The 22,633-nt window shown below is 46.4% G+C and overlaps 3 protein-coding genes and 1 pseudogene across 3 annotated transcripts; all 4 read right to left on the reverse strand.

Annotated features, from left to right (window-relative positions):
- Positions 1–1,104: 1,104 nt before the first annotated feature.
- On the reverse strand, positions 1,105–4,486 carry LOC141021146 (uncharacterized; annotated as a pseudogene).
- A 4,132-nt stretch (positions 4,487–8,618) lies between these two features.
- Positions 8,619–10,508, reverse strand: LOC109761787 (uncharacterized). Its single transcript, XM_020320604.3, has 2 exons — positions 9,558–10,508; positions 8,619–9,449 (listed from the first exon to the last, which is right to left on the reverse strand). Exons 1-2 carry the CDS (start codon positions 10,500–10,502, stop codon positions 9,066–9,068), a joined length of 1,329 nt encoding a protein of 442 aa, XP_020176193.2. The 5' UTR covers positions 10,503–10,508; the 3' UTR covers positions 8,619–9,065.
- A 3,172-nt stretch (positions 10,509–13,680) lies between these two features.
- Positions 13,681–14,902, reverse strand: LOC109761793 (horcolin). Its single transcript, XM_020320610.4, has 3 exons — positions 14,594–14,902; positions 14,293–14,520; positions 13,681–14,204 (listed from the first exon to the last, which is right to left on the reverse strand). Exons 1-3 carry the CDS (start codon positions 14,651–14,653, stop codon positions 13,881–13,883), a joined length of 612 nt encoding a protein of 203 aa, XP_020176199.1. The 5' UTR covers positions 14,654–14,902; the 3' UTR covers positions 13,681–13,880.
- Positions 14,903–16,681: 1,779 nt separating this feature from the next.
- LOC109761797 (horcolin) lies at positions 16,682–17,746 on the reverse strand. Its single transcript, XM_020320617.4, has 3 exons — positions 17,602–17,746; positions 17,299–17,520; positions 16,682–17,191 (listed from the first exon to the last, which is right to left on the reverse strand). The coding sequence occupies exons 1-3, from the start codon at positions 17,602–17,604 to the stop codon at positions 16,886–16,888; spliced, it is 531 nt and encodes a 176-aa protein (XP_020176206.1). The 5' UTR covers positions 17,605–17,746; the 3' UTR covers positions 16,682–16,885.
- Between the last annotated feature and the right edge of the window lie 4,887 nt (positions 17,747–22,633).

The following is a 22,633-nucleotide window of genomic DNA, read 5'->3' on the forward strand; positions in this document are numbered from 1 at the left end:
ATATTACAAAAATATTCCATTGGAAAAAAAAGGATTTGTTCTGAAAACTGGTCATGACTTTATAAAAATTATGTTGGGCAATAATTCCTATATAAGCAGTGCACTACTTTCTGAAACATTGACAAAGGTGCATTGCCAAAAACAATTGTTTCACAACAGCCCAACAGTATGTGGAAATAAAAATGCGTCACCACTAGAACTTACAAAAGTATACGATCTCGACCCATGATGAAAACAATTCAAGCAGAATAATCAAAAAATTCACGAATCATAAATTACAAATTTATTCTCAATGGTAATACTACCTCTATAGCTAAATGCAAGACATTTTTCCAGTTCAATTTGAGCTGCAAAAACGTCTTACATTTGATTACAGAGGTAGTGCCATTTTACAATGTTAATATGATAGTAAAAAGACACCATCCGAAAAACATGTTACAGAGGGAATAACATCAAAACTAATACCACATAAATAAATAATTAAAAAGCCCATATCAATTTTACCTTTTACTTAAAAATTGTTGTTCACATAATTTTTGAGCACTTATATGGCTTAAAAGTGCACAAAACATAACCATAAATCCTTTTAAAGCTGAGAAAACTGTTTAAATTCGGGATAGCCCAGAAAAGACAATTTTTTTGCCCATGGTAGACATGGGCCGAACAAAAACCAGTAAGCCGAACAAAGCCTAGCCCATTCTCACCGGCGGCAGAAGAGAGAAGTTTGTTCGCCAGAAACCCTGGCGGTTGACCTGTTCGCCGGGGCGCGTTGATGGGACGGTGCGCGCGACTCTGTCAAACTCATCAACCACGTCGCGACCGGGAGCATGAGGAGCCGATGGCAACAGCGCATGAGAAAGGCCCGACGCCTTCAGGCAAGTCCCCATTCCTCTTTCTTTAGGTTTTCAGCAGTAATTCTGGACAAAGCGCAGGGAATGCATATATGCTAGTAGCAGGTTAGCAGGTATATATGCTCCTCTCCGATGGAGGAAAATAACCATGGACATGACCAAATTACTCAGACTACCCATCAGTGCAGTAGTAAATTGTCTCTTCGTACAATGTCAAAAGTAAACCAGAGCGGTTTATAATGATACATTATTACATGTTCGCTAGTTTCATATACACCATCAGATGATACTTTTCTTATCAGTTATAGAGAAAACTCCACTTTTTAAGCAAATAGGCAAGTAGCATAGAAGAAACCACATTACACGGATTCACCATCCATTGCCATAGCTAGGCACTACAGCATAGGAAAGGTGATGCCAGCCTGGAAATAATCAACATGATCTTCATGAACTTTAATCGTAGATAGCTCGTCACTGGCACGCCGTGCCGTTGGCCTGTGTGATGGACGTGGCTCTAGACACTGAGCTGCAACACTGAGAATGCAATATATTTCCCTAGTGGTTTCAGCATCTGGGAGCGTGAGCCTGGAGTCCAGCAGATCCTGCAGGCACACAACATTGCTCTTGGTGGCCAACGAGAGGGATGAGAGCAAATCGCCTGGATGAGATCCCATAAATAGCTCCAGAACAAGCACTCCGAAGCTGTATACATCACATTTCTCAGTCACGTTTTCTGTATATGCTAGTTCTGCAATCACTACCAATTCATTAGTGTATATGTTGCAACTGAACAGTTCAAAGTTCATCATAATTATTAGATTACATCAAATTCTACATCTATGTACATATGTATGCCAAAACTGCAAAACTAGAAGCTAGGGTCTTATTTTTGTTTACCTGGGGCAATATAGCCTTTCGTCCCAGCAAGCCTTGTGAGATTCTGGTCACAAATATTGAGTATTTTGGCAGTACCGAAATCGGAGATGCAAGCTCTAAAGTCAAGATCAAGCAAAATGTTGCTGCTTGTTATATCCCTATGGATTATTGGTGACGAACAATCATGATGCATGTATGTCAAAGCATGAATCACATCCAATCCAATATGTATCCGCCTTCTCCAGTCCAATTCAATTGCCATTTTATTGCCCTTCAATGTTTTTGCCAAGTCTCCTCTCTCCATGTATTCATAGATAAGGAACCTGCCTTGGCTAGAGGAACAATACCCGAATAGTTTTACGATGTTCCGATGACGAATCTGCACCAATGCCTCGATTTCACGATTGAATATTGTCTCGTTGACGCAACACTCATCTTCTATCATGTGTATCTTCTTTACTGCAAAAACTTCGCATGTTGCAAGTTTAGCTTTATAGACAGATCCATATCCCCCAGTTCCTATGCAATGCACCTTGCTAAAATCATTGGTTGCTTCCATAATTTTCTTGAACAGATTTGCCCCATCAAAACTTTGAATAGAGAAGACTTTTGCTTGTGTTACTTTATCATTGTTAGTTGGCTTTGCTTTCTTACTTTCATGCCAGAACATCAATATCACCAGAACAAGAAGAAGAGATATCAGAGCAGGGATGGTGGCTAGTACAAGTTTGTATCCTTTCATTTTTCCTCTACTCTGACTTGCACTACTACAAGGAGGTAATCCTTTCACCACACCACATAGCATCTTATTATGGGCGAACCACTGCATTGGAGCTCCTTGGAAGAGCTTACTCTCTGGGATTGGCCCTTCCAATAGATTATAAGATACATCAATGGATGCCAGGCTTTCCATACTATGAAATGATGATGGGATGGAGCCATTAAGTTGATTGTGTGATAGATTCAGAGTATCTAGCATGATCAGACCACTAAGTTGGTTGGGTATTGCCCCATTAAATGAATTATCACTTAAATCCAATATTTCAATGTTGCAACGCAATAAGCCTAGCTCGACGGGGATATTTCCTTTGAATTTGTTGTGATTCAGCTTCAAAAGGCGAAGCTTCAAACAATTCTTGATTGAGTCTTGCGCCAAACCATTAAGGTTATTTGATGACAAATCCAGTAATTCCAGACTCGATATTGCTCCAATTTCCCGTGGAATGCTACCATGGAACAAATTTTCCGCGAGGCTCAGGTTGAACAATTCTCTTAGATTGCCTAGGGCACTTGGAATCTCTCCTTCAAGCTTGTTTGACGAAAGATCAAGTATCCCTAGTTGAGATAGTTGCCCCAAACTTGTCGGTATTTCCCCGGTAAGGTTGTTGTTTGAGATTCTTAGCATTGTAAGATTATGACATCCTCCCCAGTGATGAGATAATTGACCAAACAATTTATTTGAGCTCATATCCATGTAGACCAGATTTGGATAAACTCCCATCTCAGAAATATCTTCTTCTATTTGATTACTTTCAAGGCGAACTCTAACTAGGCTTTTGCAGTTTAGTAAACTTAATGGTAGAGGTCCCTTGAGATTGTTGCCAAATGCGGTTAGTCTCTTGAGCATGCCTCCAGCACACAACTCAGGTGGCAATGGACCAGAGAGATTGTTACCATCAAGTTGTAGATATTTGAGATCCATTAAGGTGCCAATTTCCTCTGGAACATGTCCGCAGAACTGATTATCGTCGAGGTACAAGGTAGTGAGCCTGGTCAAATTTTCAAAGGTATTGGGGATGGGGCCCATGAGTGTGTTGTTGGAAAGTTTCAATTTTTCTAGACTCACGAGGGAACCTAGTTCTCGAGGAACATGTCCGGAGAGTTTGTTTCCACTAAGCTCCAATTTTTCTAGACTCACGAGGGAACCTAGTTCTCGAGGAACATGTCCGGAGAGTTGGTTATCCCATAGGTACAATCCAATGAGGTTAATCAAACTCCCAAGCGTATCGGGATGGAACCCATGAGTTTGTTGCTGCTAAGAGCTAATTCTTGTAATCTCACTAGGTAACCTAGTTCTCGAGGAAGTAATCCGGATAACTGGTTACCATCAAGGTACAAGATAGTGAGTTTAGTGCAACTTCCTAGATTTATTGGAACGGGGCCTGTGAGGTTGTTGCTGGAAAAATCTAGCATGGTCATCTCCTTTAGGTAGCCTACTTCATTGGGTATGGGACCGGACAGGTGGTTGTTTGACAAGCTCAGACCCACTAGACTCTCTAGTCTTCCTATTTGCCTCGGTATTTCACCAGAGATGTTATTGCCCTGAAGCATCAGGTGCCGCAGGTTTGGCAGGGATGATGCTAAAGCGGGTGGAAAGAGACCCCTTATCTGATTGTAGGGTAGTCGGATACTTGTGAGAGTATGCAACGCCGTGAAGTTGAGGTCCTCCAGCCTCGCTCTCAGCCGCAACCCACGGAGAGAGATCTCGGTGATCACCACCTCTTGCCGCCTCGCTCGATGCTCGCCGCACTTGATGCCGTACCAGCCGCATGGCCGTGTTGTGGTGTTTCCCCAGGACCTCAGCTGGGCTGGGGGGCTCTGTATGGTGGCTTTCCAAATGAGGAGGGCTCCTGCCTGTTCTTCCAGGAGGGATGGGGGTGGCACTGCCATGGCCTGGGGAAACATGGCTAGTAGGAGAGCAAGCGATATGAGCTTTAGGTGAGAGGTCGTCGCCATGGCGAGTCGCATGGCAGCTGGGGTAGGTTATTTGTTTTGTGCCGGTGGAACTCGATGAAGAGCCTCTTCTTATAGATGATCTGCATTGGAGGCCTGCCTGAGGCGAGAGACAGCTCCGCGTACGGCCGGGAGACTAGCACTTTCATGGAGTCGTCGGAGGAAGAACACGAAGACGACGAGGTCCATGCTGCATGGAATGGTATAAGCGGACTGGTGTATATGCCGTGAAGGGCTGGGCTCTCGCGACGTCCATGCATATATACGTGAGAAATTCTATTCTGGACCCAAATGTATCATAAACAAAATGTGTCCACGTAAAAATATATAGCTTCTGGAAATCATACGGGAAGTTGACATTTTGGACTGGTAAACCTCGATTGGAACAGGTCGTGCGGCGAGGTCCGCTGAATACTCGCCCGGGCTGATGGGCCTGTCGCGCTTTGATTTCCTGCTGATGAAAATTACTCCACTGCAGTGCCGGACTAGTAGATGTTGTACTAGACTCGAGGCTAGACTTCAATAGCACGTGCCGGAATTGGTGGAATCATTCGTATTATTGCTTGAGCCTCGTGGGCGTATATGTAATGAGTACATGATCAACTTGAAATGTAAGACAAGTCAAAATATATCCTAGTCTACCTTATACTCCCTTCGTCCGGAATTATTTGCCGGAGAAATGGATGTCCATTTCTCCGACAAATAATTACGGACGGAGGGAATATTTGCTAACTAAACATGTTACTCAACATCCCCGCGGTCACAATGGTAGCGACACAGACGGTGAGACTCAAAAAACCCCCGAAGATAAGCCGACGGACATCCCCTCCACAGTTATAACAGTCGATGCATCGTGAAAGTCGTGGTTGGAGTGAAAACCGACGAGTTTGCTCAAACAAGGTGGTAGCCCTTTGTGCGGATGTCGATGTAGCCGAGAGTGTAGGCCGTAGGGTGGTGTAGTCATGGTCGAGGTAGCCGCGTGAGGGACGCCGTGGTCGATGTCGAGGTAGTCGCCATGGACCGGGAAGGTTAGGAGCGCCGTGGAGGTGCTCGATGTAGGCGAGGAAGAACCCGATAACATGACGAAGACCAGCGCGGACGATGGTGTTCCCGCGCCTAGGAAGGCGGCATGGTGCATACCACATAAAAGTCAACGTGGGCAAAGTGGACTGCAAGGGCAATGCAGCGGCAGCGCGCGGGTCGACGCGACGGTGGGGAAGACCTTAGGGCGGCGGTAGGGACCGCGTGCCACACTCGAGCCGATGGAGCGATGAAGTAGCGGCACAAGGGTCGGTGCAACCACGGCCTATAGCGGACGGTCTCGGGGCGTCGGTGGACCGCGGGCCGCAGCACTACGGTCTGAAGGGGCGACGTAGCGACAACTTGCGGGTCGTTGCAGCCGCGGAGAGAACCACGGAGTGGCGAGAAGGGTCGCGTGCCACGCTCGCTACGACCCGATGGGGCGACACAACGGCAAGCGCGAGGGTTGGTGCAGCCACGAAGACGGCCTGAAGGGGATGGCGTCAGGGCGGCGACACTACGTCCTAAAGTGTGACACAACAATAGTGCGGGTCGATGCAGCCACCACATGAAGTACCACGGGGCGGCGACACTACGACCCGACAGGACGACACAGCGGCAACCCTTGCTCGATCGATGGAGGAACGCGCGTACTCGAAGATGATCTTCTCAAAAGCTTGCGAAGTTGTGCACAAACAGTTGATCACACCAGGCGCGGATTCTCTACCTTGCCATGGCAAAGGCTGCCTCTACCTTACCCTCACGGATGCCCTTCCTTTCTGATCCCACAGCTGATGAGCGAGCTGCCTCTCTCTGTTCATATCAATCAGCCCAAACCGAAAAGAAGCCAGCCCGTAAAGGCCCAATTAGAGGACCTGGAGGAGGGGAAGCGAGAGGATTTGGCGGGTGAGCAGCCGCCAGATGCGATTTTTCGCGCGGAGTCCAGCGTGGGTTCTCATCTCAGTTAGCGATTGGGGCGATCGTCGGGGTGCCTGGGCGCCTCGCCGGCTGGGTTGTCCTAGTTGAGCGTCGGAGCAGATCAAAGCTGCTCGACTTCACTCTGCTTTAGGTTCGTGTCCTTCTTCGATTTCAAGAAACAAAAACTGCCTAGTTTTTTAGGTTTGTGTCCGAGTCGCCGAGAGCAGGAGCGCAAGTTGCCTGGCATTGCTATTTGTCTGAAATGTTCAGTCTTTGACTGCCTAGTATGATGGATTTATTTGTTCAGTTATGCTAAAGAAATCTACACCAATATTGATACCACAGTAGAAGTCACTAAATAAAATGTACATTTTATCCAGAAAACTTAAACATTGTTAGTCATATATTTTTGGGCATTTTCTGGATCAAAGTGTGTAAAACATTATCTTAGCAAAAACCTTTTAGAGCGGTGAAAACTGTTTAAAATTCAGAAAAGCCCCAAAAGACGCATTTTGCTCAAAGCCGATTAGACCGTTCATAGCATTATATGATTATTTTTTACATCTAATATTGTTTTACTGAATGTAGAGCAATCAATCTACAGAACATAGAGAAAATGCACTCAGAGTCGAACAAACAACCTAATTTACATTCTGCTCTAAGAGCAGGCCTTGGCCCACGAGGCAACCTGGGCTGCTCAGCCGGCGAGCGGGGCAAAGCCTAGCTAGCCCATTCTTCCCTCTGCCCCCGATGCTCCCGGCACCCGTGGCGTGCGCGGCGACGGCGGCTAGCCGGAAACCATGGCGGCACGGCTGGCCTGTTCGCCGGTGCGCGCGTGCCTCCATATCTCAATGCGCGTGGCCCCGCGAACTCGCCCGACCGCGTCGCGACCATGGTCCCGTGCCGCTTCGTACAGAGGATCGACGGCGCCGTGCCCGGCGAGCCAGAGGACACGGACGAGGGAGAGGTGGCGCGCACGAAAAGGAGGCCATGCGACGCCTTCATGTAAGTCCCCCCAACCCTCTTGGTCTGAATCTTCAGTTTGGGAAATGTTGTAGGGTTTCAGAGATTAGGGATTCGTAAAATGGGGCCAAATTTCATTATTCAGTGCGAGCACCATTTGAAAGAAATTACCTGCATTATGTCATGATTCATGAACCGAGCCATGGAAACTTTGATTAGGACTTTACATTGATCGTCAACGAAACACGGCTTTTGGGATAAACAAGGCGACTCGCACTAGCCGGAAGGTGATTGTAAAGAACTTACGGTGATCGACATCTTAATACTGAATCAACCAACCGAAAGCAATCAGGCACATCTATTAGTAGTTAGATAAAATACATTAGGCCTAATAGGGTTCTAGCCGAGATTGACACTAATGTTAGCTTGTACTTTCGGATTAAAGTAGTTGCATCATTCATGGTCCAGAATAGAACATCTAAAAGATACACCTGCAGACACCGTTTATATGTTATTCCTGTCGGTGGATGGATGAAATTCTTGATACATCTAAAAGACTCAGTGATTCAGCCCAGATGTGGACCATGGATGGATGAATATGCCAAACATATGAAGGATTTAGAGAGTGAAACTCATCACAATTGCCTCAGCTTTGTATGCATTTGGGTTATCATGCTTGCCCCTGGTTAATTACTCCTTCAATTAACCAGACTCGATCTCTTACTAAAAAGTTCATCATACGTTTCGACGCTGCTAATGTTAATTTGTGCCTGGCTAGCTGTTTTAGCAGATGTGAACATATAGTTATTCCCACTCTTCCTGTTCTTAATTACCGCAAAAACAGAGGGAGGGTGGGCTAGCTGCATTTGCAATTAGCTCCCGGTTCTTGCCCTCGCCGCGCCTTTGCCGACTTGCGCTCCTTGTTAGCGGTGAAGACCCTGGATGCGAACTCAGAGAAGGCGGCCTCGTCCATCCCGATCCGCCGGTTCTTGTAGCAGCTGAAAATGTCTAGGGTACCATCAGGGCAAGGGTCGCCAGCGGGGTCCCACCATGAGCCTCGTGCCGCATCCCCGCGCGGCTCGCCATCCACCGGAACACGAACTGTCCGCCCGCCGCTCGCTGCCTCCACCCCATTGGGTTCCGAAGATTGGGGATTAGCTGGGATTCATAGAAAATGGGGGATTCACATTCTGTTCAGTCCGAGGCCCAATTAAAACAAATTACTAACATTAGGGCATTAGCAGAGAAGGTTACGGTTTCGGTCGGTACATTGATCTTCAACAAGAACAAACAAGGGATAAACAACACGATTTGCACTAACCGAATGGTAGCTATAAAGAAATTAGTTATCGTGATCGACATCTTAACCCGTCGGTGGATGGATGGACATCTTCATGTAGCAATTCAGGCATGTACGTAGCTTCAGTGATTCAACCCGTATATGGGCCATGGATGGATGAATATGCCATACATCTGAAGGATTTACATAACGAAGCTCATCACAATTGCTTGAGCTTCTTATGTGTTCGGAGTATCATCCATGTGCCTGGTTAATTTCTCCTTTAATTAACCTAACAAATTCATCATACGTTTTGACGTCGCTGATGTTAATTTGTGGCTGGCTGGCTGTCTCATTAGCTGCGCACATTTAGTTATTTCCACTCTTCTTGTTCTTAATTAGCACAACAACAGAGGGAGAGCAGGCTAGCTGCATTTGCAATTAGTTCCCGCTTCTTGCCCTCGTCGCGCCTTCACCGACTTGCGCTCCTTGTTAGCGGTGAAGACCTTGGCTGCAAACTCGGAGAAGGCGGCCTCGTCCATCCCGATCCGCCGGTTCTTGTAGCAGCTGAAAATGTCCGGGTTACCATCGGGGCATGGGTCACCGGCGGGGTCCCACCACGAGCCCTCGTGCCGCATCCCCGCGCGGCTCGCCATCCACCGGAACACGAACTGCCCGCCCGCCGCCCGCTGCCTCCACCCCATAGGGTAGAACTCCATGATGCTGCTGTTCCGGTCCATGAACACCAGGTTCGTCATCTGCGCCCCGTGCGCCGAGATGAACACGTCCGTCCTGCTGAGCAACCTCACCTTCTCACCATAACATATTAAGAAGAAAAAATCAGGAAACCATATATGTGATAAAGGTAAAACCTATGCGGCTGTATATGTGATGTTTGAGTCGGTAAAATTAAATACCTGGTCACAGAAGGTCAGGTTGTCCGAATGCGCTACGGTCAGCACGCAGCTTGGCCCGGCCACGCGCGTGCACTCCTTGCGGAACACCCGCTCCACACCCGCCTCATCCTTGAAGGACCGGCCGCCCGTGCGGAAGAGAATGGTGACGCGTAGGTTTGTAGTTTCATTGCCGATGCCGGACGCGTCGACGACGCCACACTGGGCCCTGGCCTTGCACCGGATGAAGTCGAACGCCTCCAGGAGCCTCTCCGTGCTCATACCGGCAAGGTTTCTCCTGAAGACCACGGCCTCCTCGAAGCACACCGGGGCAGTTCCAAACTCCTCCACAACCACCGGCGCACCGGTAGCCGCCTCGGCCAGTGACATCAGCCACCCACTCATCCCGGACCTGACCTCGCCATGGTGAAAGAAGGCCCACTTCGCGGGGGCGGGACCGCACCCGCGCCTTGCATGCCACGACACCAACGGCACCAGTGACGTGAGCCCGTGCCACAGGTTGGAGTGGTCATAGAAGGTCTCGGACAGGAGAGCAAGGCCGGGCCGGAGCTCCGAGCCACGGGGGAGCGCACCCGGCCACGCCAGCGCGTAGGCGTTCTTGGTGCCGTCGCGGCGCGAGGGGGCCGCTAAGCAGAGGAGGCGGCCCGCCGAGGCGGTGGACGGAAACTGAAGGTTCCTCGCCTCGCCTGGAGGCTCGGAGGTGTCGTTCAGGGTGCTGATGAACCACGTGTCGGCGCCCTCACGGGTGTCCAGGCGGTCGTCGCCGCCATTGCCGAGCCGGCTGGCGCATTGTACGGTGAAGAAGAGGGTGAGGGTCTCCAGGTGAAGGTAGAAGAGGACGGTGAGCAGGACGGGAGGGGTGAGGTAGAGCACCTTCCTCGTGAGATGGCTTGGGCTAGTGCTGGTGGACTTCATGGTGGATTGGTGTTTGTCTGTGAGATCCCCCATTACTGATGCCTAGCTAGCTTCGTTAGTGAGCTGAGTGCCCATGAGTGTGTGCAACGGGCATGCATTTATGGGGGCTGTGCTGGGAAAATCACGCATTGACCTCAGGATAGTTCTATCCTGTATGTACATTTATCCTGTTTGTACGTGGTACTTCTAGCTTCACATTTCCTCCTGTTTTGAATACTGTCTGATTGATTTTGCCACATACTGTAAAGATGGTCATAACCTGAATAACAATGTCCAAAATCGGATCCTTCATCAGGCAACTAAACCATACTCCCTCCGTTCCACATGTAGTGCCTATAGATTTTTTTCAAAAGTCAAACATTACAAACATTTATGGAAAAAAGTAGGTACATCTAGAATACCAAATGCACATCATTGGATACATCACAAGTTATGTTTTCAGAATGTACAGATTTGATATTGTAGGTGTAGAGAGTTTTCTCTATACACTTGGTCAAAATTGACAAAGTTTGACTTTCAAAAAAACCTATAGGCACTACATTGTGGAATGGAGGGAGTACCTTCTTAATATTGGAAGGCCTCCTGGAGACACGTCGTCAAGTTAAAAATCTTCCTATTTATTTTCTCAGAAAAATGAATTTAGTGCCGGTTCATCGAAAAAAGAAATGGATTGGAGATTTCATATATTTTGGTTGACAAGTTTAACAACTACACTACACTTCTGATGAACTACACTATATACTGTCACGAGAAGCATCATGTTAATTGCTCCCTCAGTCTCGAAATAAGTGTCTCAACTTTGGGACGGAGGGAATATTAGCCAAGGACTATCATCATTTTAGGAGAAGAAAAATGTTGGGCCATGCATCATGTACTCATCTCAGTGGATGGCGCTCACTAATGAATGGACCCCTTACCTGGTACTTGAAGGTAGTATACACGGATTTGCCTTTCTTTAATTTGCTAAAATTTGATCGTCAGTTAATTGAGCTAATAAGTTCATGACCGATATGGGCATACAACTGTCGCCATATTTGAAAACACTTTCAAACTGTCTCGCTTTTGTGTCTTATAAACTTCCAGCTTGTTAGTTCAGTTAGAGAGCTTGCTACTCGAACCCAAGAACATTGAGACCAGCTGGGCAGTGTGTTTGACTTGTAAAAAGGATGAACGCCCCGGAGTAGCAGCAAAGCGAGATAGAGAGAGAGACTTGGTCACGCGGAGCATCTACGGGCGGAGTAGCAGCAAAGCAAAGGGAGGTAAGGACAGGGCTGGATGCCTGCCCTCCCCTATGTCAACAGGAAGGAGATCGACCGGGCTTAAATTGAATGGCAAGCAAAGCAAAGCGATCCTTGGATTCTTGCTAGCCTCGTAGGTCGACTTGAGCTGGGTAAGCTAAACACGCATGGGTTTTGTGATGGCAATGCTGCTTGCTGGCTGCCTGCAGATCGACCAACTGGTGGTAAGTAATTAAACTCCTCTTGCGTGCTGTGAGGTAAAGCGTTGTGTGGGAAGCAAACAATGTACTCTAGTCTAGTCAACCATAGTATTGATTAATTGTCAGGTTAGTTAATCAGGAGGGTGCTTCAACCCTACGCTAAGTAAGTACATCCAGAATGAATGGATAATCCTTTTGCGTAATTCTGGATTGTGCTAGTACATTTGTCATATCTCGAATCCTCAACGTGCTCATCATCTAGCACAAGCATGTGATCTTTGTTTCAGATAATTGTAGTACGGTTTAAGAAGATTCTTGCATTGTTGAACTTTCGCACAGTGCAAGGGCAATGAATCGTACATATTTTTGCAGGTAACAAAGTGTCTCAGGAAGCAAAAGAATTGGCTGGTGGGAAGGGGACTTGATTGATCAACAAGTTCAATCAGCAACCCCTGGCAGGTAAGGGTATATATATCATCCTGTGCACAGCACCGTTTCTTGTTTAGCAGCATGTCACAGACGGGTGGACCCAGGAATGGGGCTGGACAGCCCAAAATTACGGCAACAGGTCAGAACTAGGTTGTTTTTCAGTTACCATTATCTTTTAGGTCGTTTCTGCATCAGAGGGCGCTGCTTAAAATTTCATTCGTTCAGGGTTCTGGTCGATTGCATTGTGAAGTTATCTACAACTTGATGCAGGGCCTTGATTAATTTCCTTATGCTTGAAAAGTCATCATGCCATTACCATGCCAGTTCTGTTGGCAATATTCACTTTGATTTGGCCGGTTAATTCTGCTGGGGAGCTTAGATCAAAGTAGTAGATGACGAGTTTACAGGTTTTTAGGCCATATATGTTAGTTGTGTATGATCTTGTTTCAGATAATTGTAGTAGGTGTTAACAACAACACCTGTCTTTCCTCCTCCCGCCAGCGCCTCCGATGGCCTTTGGGCCATCGAGGTGCGGAGGAGACCGCGCTCTTGTTTTTAATAGGTTCGGTGTCTTGGTTGAGGTTCGGTGTCTTGGTTGGGACTGGACTGTGGAATGTCCATCTGCAGGAATAATGTCTCCCATGTCCGATCCCCGTCCCAATGGTTCGTCTAGCATCGTCGGAGGGCGTGTAGAGGTGTCTCTGTCGGATCTGGCGAGATTCGGTTGATGCTTGTCTTCGGTGGATCTACTTGGATCCAGTTTTCCTCTGTATGGTTACATGCTTGATCCTTTCGATCAACGACTCTCTTCATCGGTGATGGTTGCGCTGGTCCTTTCCGACGGTCTATCACAACAAGGTTTGCCCGACTCCCATGAGGAAGGGACGATGACAGTAGCGCGTCTTGCCTTCGGCCCGCTCTTTGTAGTCCTTGCTAGCTGGTCAATGAACCTGATTGTAATCTTTATTATCTTTGGTGTTCATTGTATTGGTATGGATGATTATGAATAGACCGAAAATTTCTCTCGGGAAAAAAAAAGGGAAGATGCTTATTGCTTAGACAAGCAGGCTGCCTGCTCTGAGTTGAATCTAATTCGGTGTGGTTGAACTTTCTCATGGTGTATGAACTACTAGTATGAAACAAGAGCCGAGACAATGACAGATTTGCTTTTATTACTTTGCATTAAAACAGTTGGCTGATGGCAAGGCAACTTAGAGCTTGGTATGCCAAAGCTACGGTTTCTTTCAACTAAGCATATATGAGTAGGAAAAAATCTTGTTCCAGCACACACATAAGAAGGTGAAATTCATTTGATTTTAGAATTCGGTTTACTTTCATGACCGGTATCCAAAATATTGAACATACAGCCTTTCTTTATTTCTCGGACTATGCATGTGACAAAATTTGATAGGGCTAAGCAAGTCATAGTGTAATGACATGAGGAGCTAGCGCAGAGATAGATACATGATGTGCATGTAATGTAGTGATTCAGAGACTCGACATCACAAAGATTCAAACGGCCTTTTATTTTATCTTTCCCTCTCCTATCCCTCAGTGGCTACGGCAGGCAAACTCTCCCCTTGAGGCTTGGCCGGCGAGGCCGTGGACTCGACGACGGCCAAGGGTCGGACGTGGAAGCCGATAGCGTGGAGGTAGTCTCCAGCGCGGCAAAACATGCCGACGAGGCTGCCGCCGTCGAGCACTGGCAGGCTGTGGTGCGCGCCGTCCCCTCGGCCGAAGGGGCCGTAGGTGGCCCCCCGGTTGGTCACAAACTTGAGCGAGGTGACGCAGTCCTCGATCTCCTTGAACTGGAACGGGCCCACCGACCAGGCGACCTGGGCTATGTACTCAGAGGGGCCCAGGGTGATCTGCGAATTTTGGAATAAGAGAGAGATGGATAGATAGATAAACAATTGGATTTGAAATTGAATTTGAATTTGAAAGAAAGGAGCTCACAGTGTCTTCCTCTACACCTCCGGCGCCGCCCCAGGGCCCGGCGGTGTGCAGCTGCCCGCCCTCGTCGGTGTAGGTGAAGGCGACGGAGTCGATGACCTTGCCCCAGCGGACGACGATGCTCTCCAGCCGGTGCGGCGCCGCAGCGGTGACGTCGATGTCGTGGGCGGCCCCGGCGTCGCTTCCCCACGCCCCCAGCTTCACCACCGGGCTTGGGCTCTGCCCCTGCCCCTGCACGCACACACAAACGATGAGTCCTGAGAAGATGGCACAGCCTGCGAGAGTAGCTAGGACTAGCACAGACCATTTCGTTAACTCTGGCCCGGCCGCAAAGCACCAATTTACAAAGGAAAGTTGAGATCATCAGGCAGGCACTTGAATGGATTTTAGATATGCAGCAAAACACAAGAGAGGAGAGTAGTTGGTTTGGGGGGATGCGCAGCCTCCACGTCTGCTCCTACTCGATCGTGGCTACTTCGATTTATGAGGATTTAATTTGTTTGTTGGACACAGAATTTAGTGCCGACTATGATGTTTTTTGATGGCGGTGGTTTGATCTACTTCCTCACCGACGTGCTGGTCTATGTGGACTGCAACTTCGAAGACTTCCCGTCTCTGGCAAATCCTTCTCGGGATCCAAGGTCAGACCGGCTCCGAGGGAGCGGCAATGACGGCGCGTCTTCACTTCACGGTGGTGTTATGGTTGGTCAGGCTTCCTCGGGGCCCGACTGTAATTTTCTTGTTCTGTGGGGTGCCTTGCATCACTGTTGTTCTTTAATGTAGTTCTGGAGTGATTTTTGAAGAAAAAAAAAACTACTCCCTCCATCCCAAACTAGATTTTTTGAAGGACCACCTGGCCAACGGAATTGACAAAAAAGACAACCTCCGAGACACATTGGCAAAAAGGACCAGCTGGGCCGTGGCGGCAGGGGCGCCAGCCGACACGTCACACCTGCCGCCACGGTGTGAGACAGCAGCCCCTGCCGCTAGCCGTCCAGGCGGCAGATCACAGGATTCCTGCGCCGCGACTGAACGGAGCCCTGCCGGTGGGCCCTGTCGTCACCAGATGAGGCGGCAACACTGTTGCTGCGGCGCGCGACGCGACACCGCCACAGCTGTCAGTTGGTGGCGTTTGACGTTTCTGCCGGCACTGATTGTAGTGTTTTGGGTCATGCAAATTTCCCGCCTAAAATTTTTTTTCCGACCAAATTTCTTCCCGCCAATGTACTCTAGTCCAGTCAATCGGAGTATTGACTAATTTTCAGGTCAGTTAATCAGGATGGGTGGACCCAGGAACAGGCACCCAAAATTACGGCAAGAGCTCCGAATGAGGTTGATTATTCAGTTACTGTTGTCTTTTATGTTGTTTCTGCATCAGAGGGCGCTGCTTAAAATTGCATCTGTTCAGGGTTCTGATCGATTGCAGTGTGAAGTTATCGACAACTCACTACTGGGATCCACGTGCGCCGAGTGCCAGAAACGCTCGGGAAAGGGCCAAAAACCAAGGTCACTCGGTGTACACCTCTCGGGCAAACAGAAATTTACCGAGAGCCAAACAATGTCTCTCGACAAAATAAAGTGACTTCATGGCCGTTGGTTCCATCAGGTCTTTGCCGAGTGCCCCTCTCGGCATAAATGCCGCAGCCAAGTTCCAGCAGCTCCCAACGAAAGACCACTTTGCCGAGTGCCGCTCTCGGTAAAGATCCGTTCCCCGTTCTGTTTCTGCCACTTTGCCAAGTGCCGCTTTCCCAGCGATTGTTGTTGATATATTATTTTTTCATGGTGTGTGAAACAAGAACCGAGACAGTGACAGGTCTTTCTTTCTTTTATTATTTTGCACTAAAACACTTGGTGGTGGCCGGGCAACTTGACTGATCTGTCACCGTACGTGCAAAATAAGAATTCAGTTGATGCCGACGAACTGGAGACAATTGTCTAGGATTATTATACATATCCAGAGCCTGTGGTTCCGTAGGTGTTAAAATTAAGTTGGCTATGCAGCCGGACCCAGCTACGGCTACCAGGAAGATTCAGCTTGATCCGACTGATCCCACCAAGAGAAGACGGCGGTCATAAGGGGACACACATCAGAAGGTGAAATTCACATCCGCAAAAAAAAGGTGAACATTTGATATTAAAATTCAAAAATATCAAACATGTGGAACTTGTTGAAAAGAATAAAACCAAAATCGTCCGAACCTTGGATGATGATAGGAGACTTCAATGAAACACTATGGCAAAAGATCGGAAAGGTATATGAGCAACTTCAGAGAAGTACTGTCATGGTGTAAACCCTAAACCCTAATCCCACCAAGAGAAGACGACGGTCATCAGAAGGTGAAATTCACATCCGCAAAAAAAAGGAAAAAAAGGTGAACATTTGATATAAGAATTCAAAAATATCAAACATACATACTTTTTTTTCCTCAAACTTGATATGTGACAAAATCGACAGGGTTAAGCAAATAATAGTGTAATGACATGAGGAGCTAGCGCAGAGATTGATACATGATGCATGTAACGCAATTCATAGACTCAACATCGCAAATGTTCAAACGGCCTTTTATTTTATTTTTCCTCTCCTGCCCCTTGGCGGTTAGGGCAAACTCTCCCCCTCAGGCTTGGCCGGCGAGTCTGTGGATTCGGTGACGGCCAAGGGTCGGACATAGAAGCCGATGGCGTGGAGGTAGTCTTCGGCGCGGCAGAACATGCCGACGACACTGCCGGCGTCCAGCACGGGCAGGCTGTGGTGCGCGCCGTCGCCGTTGCCGAAGGGGCCGTGGGTGGTCCCCAGGTTGGTCACGAACTTGAGCGAGGTGACGCACGCCTCGATCTCCTTGAGCTTGAACGGGCCCACGGTCCAGCCGACCTCCGTCACGTACTCCGAGGGCCCCAGGGTGATCTGTGCGTGCAAGCATATATATCAAGGATTTTCCGGGGAGTTTTGGAAAGAGGTACATAAAAAATTGAATTTTGAGTCTGAATTTGAATTTGAAAGAAAAGGCCCACCAGGTCTTCCGACACGCCTCCGGCACCGCCCCAGGGCCCGGCGGCGTGCGGCTGCCCGTCCTTGTCGGTGTAGGTGAAGGCGAGGGAGTCGATGACCTTGCCCCAGCGGAGGGCGATGCTCTGCAGCCGGTGCGGCGGCGCCACCACGACGTCGATGTCGTGGGCGGCGCCGCCGTCGCTGCCCCACGCCCCCAGCTTCACCACCGGGCTCTGCCCCTGCACCTGCACACAACGAGCACCTGCCATGAGTCCTCGGATGTGAAGAAGATAGCACGGCATGCCGCCGGATCCCGAAGAAGATACCATTTCGTTATCAAACTGTCGCGCGGCCGCTTAACGAATGAAGCGCCGATAGAAAGGAAAGTTGAGCTGATCACTGATCAGGCAGGAAAGTTGAATGGATTTTATATATGCAGCAAAACACAGAGAGGGGAGTAGTTGATTTGGGTGGATGTGCAGCCTCCACGTCTCCTCCGACTCGTGCATGCATGTGTATCATACTCGATCGTGCCTACTTTGATTTATGAGAATTTAATTTGTTTGTTGGACATATAATTTAGTGCCGACTATGACGTTTCTCTTGTAACGCTGAATGATATAGAGAGGATTAAGTATCATATCATGATACAGTATATCGTATCATATTAAATGAAATAGTATTATGTGTCAATGCATGAAAATTGTACTTGGCCATGGGCAGCCGGGCCGAGCCCGATCGTGCCATTAGGTTGGGCTCGGGCCTGGAAATTGAGCCTGATGGGTAGATTGACCGGGCTCGGGCTTGTGGAAAACAAGATTTTAGCCATAGTTGGGCCGGGCCATGTTGGGCTTTTTCTTTCCGGCCGGGCCAGGCTCGGGCCTGGGCTTTCAGCACCGGGCTTCTTTTGGCCCGGCCGGAAGCCCGGCCCGAGATATGCCCAGGTATAATGACAATAAATGAACTATCATATAATACCAACATACGATAGTATATGATACTCCCCGCTATGACCAGCCTAATTAACTAGTACTCCCTCACTTTTCATTCAGAGAGATCTGAAATCCCATCAATCAAGGTAGATTGTGTGTGGATGACATGAGTTTTGTGCGTACAAAAATGTCCAATGAAATATTTCCCACACATTCGATTCCCGAAGAAGTGTAGCACCCTCCATCTCATTGAACTTCAATGGTGCATGTAGAATAAGATACATACATGATCACAGATTCCCTCTCTCTTATCTCTATGAATTAAACTAGCAAATATGTCGTGCGTTGCATCGGAAGAAAAAAAAGATTATGCAGATGAGTAGATATCAAAAAAAGTCTAAAACATATGTCAGGAAGAGATAAGGACTTTTAAAATATCATTTCATAAACTATGTCCGAATCATGTCATGATGAGATAAGGGACTTTTAAAAAGTCATTTCAAACATTGAAAATGTGATGGTCTCATCACGACTTGATATTTCCTAAGGCACCACAAACAAATATATTTTAGCTGAGCAAATTGCATTGATGAACCCTGCCTGAACTAGACTAGCGAATGATCTCGCCCTGACCTAGCGTTGTGGTGTTTTCCATGAGCAATAAAACTATGGTACAAGAATAAACATAGATGTGTATGAAGGCAAACTAACCCATATGAAGTTGTGTCAATTTTTTTAGGGCTCCGTGCGCTGTACAAAACACATAAAGCTTTTCTCTTACCCGACACGTGATCGACTAAATAAAATAATAAAATGACCTGTGCAGACTCCTAAAGAAAACTCTATGTAAGCGACGATTCGTTTTGTTCTTTATTTGCGGATCTGTTTGAATTTTTTTGAACATTTTCTAAAATTTTATGGACATTTTTTTCAAATTCCCGAATATGTTCTGAATACACAATCATTTGTAAAATAGTGAACATTTTTTTGGAAATCGTGTATTTTGTATAATATGCTAACATTTTTTAAAATCACGGACATTTTATGATTTCTCTTTTTTTCAAAACTCAAAACTTTTTGAAATTTTGGAAATCCTGAACTAATTTTAAGAAATAAAAATAAAAACATGAATGAGAAAATAAAAAGCTTTTTCTTTCCGGCCAGGCTCAGTCCCAATTTAGTAGGCCCAATAATCGGGCCGGGCCAGGCTCAGGCCTGGGTTTTCAGCACCGGGTTGTTTATGGCCCGGCTCGAAGCCCAGCCCAGCCCGAGATATGCCCAGGTATAATGACAATAAATGAACTATCATATGATACCAACATATGATAGTATATGATACTCCCCACTACGACCAGCCTAATTAACTAGTACTCCCTCACTTTCCATTCAGAGAGCTCTGAAATCTCATCAATCAAAGTAGATTGTGTGTGGATGACACGAGTTTTGTGCGTACAAAACTGTCCAATGAAATATTTCCCACACATTCGATTCCCGAAGAAGTGTAGCACCCTCCATCTCATTGAACTTGCATGGTGCATGCAGAATAAGATGCATACATGACCACTAATTCCCTGTCTCTTATCTATGTGAATTAAACTAGCAAATATCCCCGTGCGTTACATCGGAAAAAAAAGATTATGCAGATGTGGTAGATATAAAAAAAAGTCTGAAATGTATGTCTGGAAGAGATAAGGACTTTTAAAATATCATTTCATAAACTACGTCCGAATCATGTTATGATGAGATAAGGGACTTTTAAAATATCATTTCAAACATTCAAAATGTGATGGTCTCATCACGACTTGATTTCCTAAGGCGCCACAAACAAATATATTTTGACTGAGCAAACTGCATTGATGAACCCTGCCTGAGCTAGACTAGCGAATGATGTGTCTCGCCCTGACCTACTGTTGCGGTGTTTTCCATGAGCAATAAAACTATGGTAAAGGATAAACATAGGTGTGTATTAAGGCAAACTAACCCATATGAAGTTGTGTCAATTTTTTAGGGCCTAGTGCGCTGTACAAAACACATAAAGCTTTTTTCTTACCCGACACGTTGACCGACTAAATAAAGTAATGAAATTACCTCTACAGACTCCTAAAGAAACTCTATATAAGTGACGTTTCGTTTTGTTCTTTGTTTGCGGGTCTATTTGAATTTTTGTGAACATTTTCTAAAGTTTTACGGAATTTTTTTCAAATTCCCGAATATATTCTGAATAAACAATCATTTGTAAAATAATTAACATTTTTATTTCATGAACACATTTTAGAAATCGTGTATTTTGTATAATGTGCGAATATTTTTTAAATCACGAACATTTTATGATTTCTCTTTTTTTTAAATCGCAACTTTTTGAAAATTTTGAAATCCTGAACTAATTTGAAGAAAGAAAAACAAACACAGGAATGAGAAAATAAAAAGGAAACAATGAAATGAAAACAACAGGGGGCGTCACTACTCGCACATGGGCTGGCTCATGAACATGTGCGGGGAGGTGGAAGGGGGAAAAGAATTCTATGAGACCTGGTCTCACGCGAGACCCATTCTGATGGATGACACATGGCATTCACAAATCACAAAGCATCTACCCCACCCTCACTTAAAATCAGGGGGGAGAGATTAGATGCTTTGTGATTTGTGAATGCCACGTGTCATCCATCAGGGCGGGTCTCACCTGCTAACCGTGAGACCTGGTCTCATATAATTTTTTTCCGTGGAAGGGCGCTTGGTAAAGAGAGAAAAGCATAGAAAAAAGGAAGAACCCAGGTCTCCAGCATGGGAGACTGCGGTTTTAGCCATTGTGATGAATGTGCGCCCATGTGACATATGAGAGTATCATGACCTAGCATCGCGGTGTTTTCCATGAGCAGTAAAACCGTGGTACCAGCTGTATGGAGGCAAACTAACCCATATGAAGTTGTGTCAATATTTTTGGGGCTCAGTGCGTTGTAGAAAACACATAAAGCTTTTTCTTACCCAACACGCGACTAAATAAAATAATAAAACGACCTCTAGAAATTCTTTAAAAAAAACTCTATGTAAGCGATGGTTCGTCTTTTTCATTATTTGTGAATCTATTTCAACGGGTTTGTTTGATTTTTGTGAATAATTTCTAAAATTTCATGGACATTTTTTTCAAATTCCTGAATATTTTCTAAATAGACAATAATTTTTTAAATAATGAACATTGTTTATTTCATGAACATTTTTTAGAAATCATGAATTTTGTGTAATATCTGAACATCTTTTAAAAATCACAAACATTTTATGATTTCTCAGTTTTTTCAAAACTCACAACCTTTTGAATTTTTTGAAAATTCTGAACTAATTTTAAGAAAGGAAAACAATACAGAAATGAGAAAATAAAAAAGCAAAAAATGAGATGAAAACAACAGGGGCGTCACTGCTCGCACATGGGCCGGCTCATGAACATGTGTGGGGGTGGTGAAAGGGCGCTTGCTAAAGAGAGAAAAGCACAAGGAAAGGAATAACACAGGGTCTCCAGCATGGGAGACTACGGTTTTAGCCATTGTGATGCATGTGTGCCCTTGTGACATATGGAAGTGTCATGATATGCGAAACGAATCCGATGACTACTTCGAAAGAAAAAAAACAAATTATTTTCCTCACTTATGTGTGGCATAGTTGGTAATTTATAGCAACTTCAAGGGTAATTTTAGGATGGTGGGTAGAAGCACTAATGACTTTATTATTATTAGGTATAGGTATAGATGTGGCGTGAGACTGATAATCCCGAAAAGGACGGGTTGGGTGTGGTGGCGCTGGATCATGAGGGACAATATACTCTCACGTGCTCCGAGCCCCCTTTTGGAGATTTCGATCCAAAGATGGAGGAAGCCTTAGGGCGTGTTTGGTTGCAGTTTGCAACAGTAGTTGCATTGCATGTCCATCTCTAGCCAGCCTGGTTGCTAAAAACAGCCTCATATGCAGCAGATGCAACCTATTTGGTTTTCTGCATCGCACCGAGAGGCACTTACCCCCTGCTGTTTGGTTGCCCGCATTTGTGCTTAGGGTGTGAGCAGATGCAAACTTCAGCTGTTTGGTTGCAAACAACGTTTGTGCTCTGCTCACCCCATTCAAATGTGGTGGCCTTACCACCACACATGATCAGCACAACAGCAACATCACAACAGCAAGATCAAACAAAGCAAGCAATGTAATGACAGCAAACTTAACACAGCAAACTACTTAACTAGATAGCATAAGTCTAGATTAAGAGCAGGGGCATCCTCCTTCCCTGCTGTGCCAGGGTGCTGCTCCTGGCCAAAATATGAACATGTTCCCAGCACAAGTCTCGCCACACACCCTAAAAGTTCTCCACTAACACCTGACTTAACTTAACTACATAGCCTGCTCGATGCCACCAAGGCAGTTGTGCCTGCTGCAACGATACCTGCAC

The sequence above is a fragment of the Aegilops tauschii genome, chromosome 4 (assembly GCF_002575655.3).
Source record: "Aegilops tauschii subsp. strangulata cultivar AL8/78 chromosome 4, Aet v6.0, whole genome shotgun sequence".
NCBI classification, from domain to species: Eukaryota; Viridiplantae; Streptophyta; class Magnoliopsida; order Poales; family Poaceae; genus Aegilops; species Aegilops tauschii.

What these genes read in the sequence shown, in the direction of transcription:
- LOC109761787 (XM_020320604.3), bottom strand. Translation starts at nt 10,502, where the DNA reads ATGGGGGATCTCACAGACAAACACCAATCCACCATGAAGTCCACCAGC. An exon ending in ACCTGACCTTCTGTGACCAG is followed by an intron (nt 9,450 to 9,557) that starts GTATTTAATTTT and finishes TATGGTGAGAAG; the next exon opens with GTGAGGTTGCTCAGCAGGAC.
- LOC109761797 (XM_020320617.4), bottom strand. An exon ending in GAGGCGTGTCGGAAGACCTG is followed by an intron (nt 17,192 to 17,298) that starts GTGGGCCTTTTC and finishes TTGCACGCACAG; the next exon opens with ATCACCCTGGGGCCCTCGGA.
- LOC109761793 (XM_020320610.4), bottom strand. Translation starts at nt 14,653, where the DNA reads ATGATCTCAACTTTCCTTTGTAAATTGGTGCTTTGCGGCCGGGCCAGA. An exon ending in GGGCCAGAGTTAACGAAATG is followed by an intron (nt 14,521 to 14,593) that starts GTCTGTGCTAGT and finishes GTGTGCGTGCAG; the next exon opens with GGGCAGGGGCAGAGCCCAAG. An exon ending in GAGGTGTAGAGGAAGACACT is followed by an intron (nt 14,205 to 14,292) that starts GTGAGCTCCTTT and finishes CAAAATTCGCAG; the next exon opens with ATCACCCTGGGCCCCTCTGA.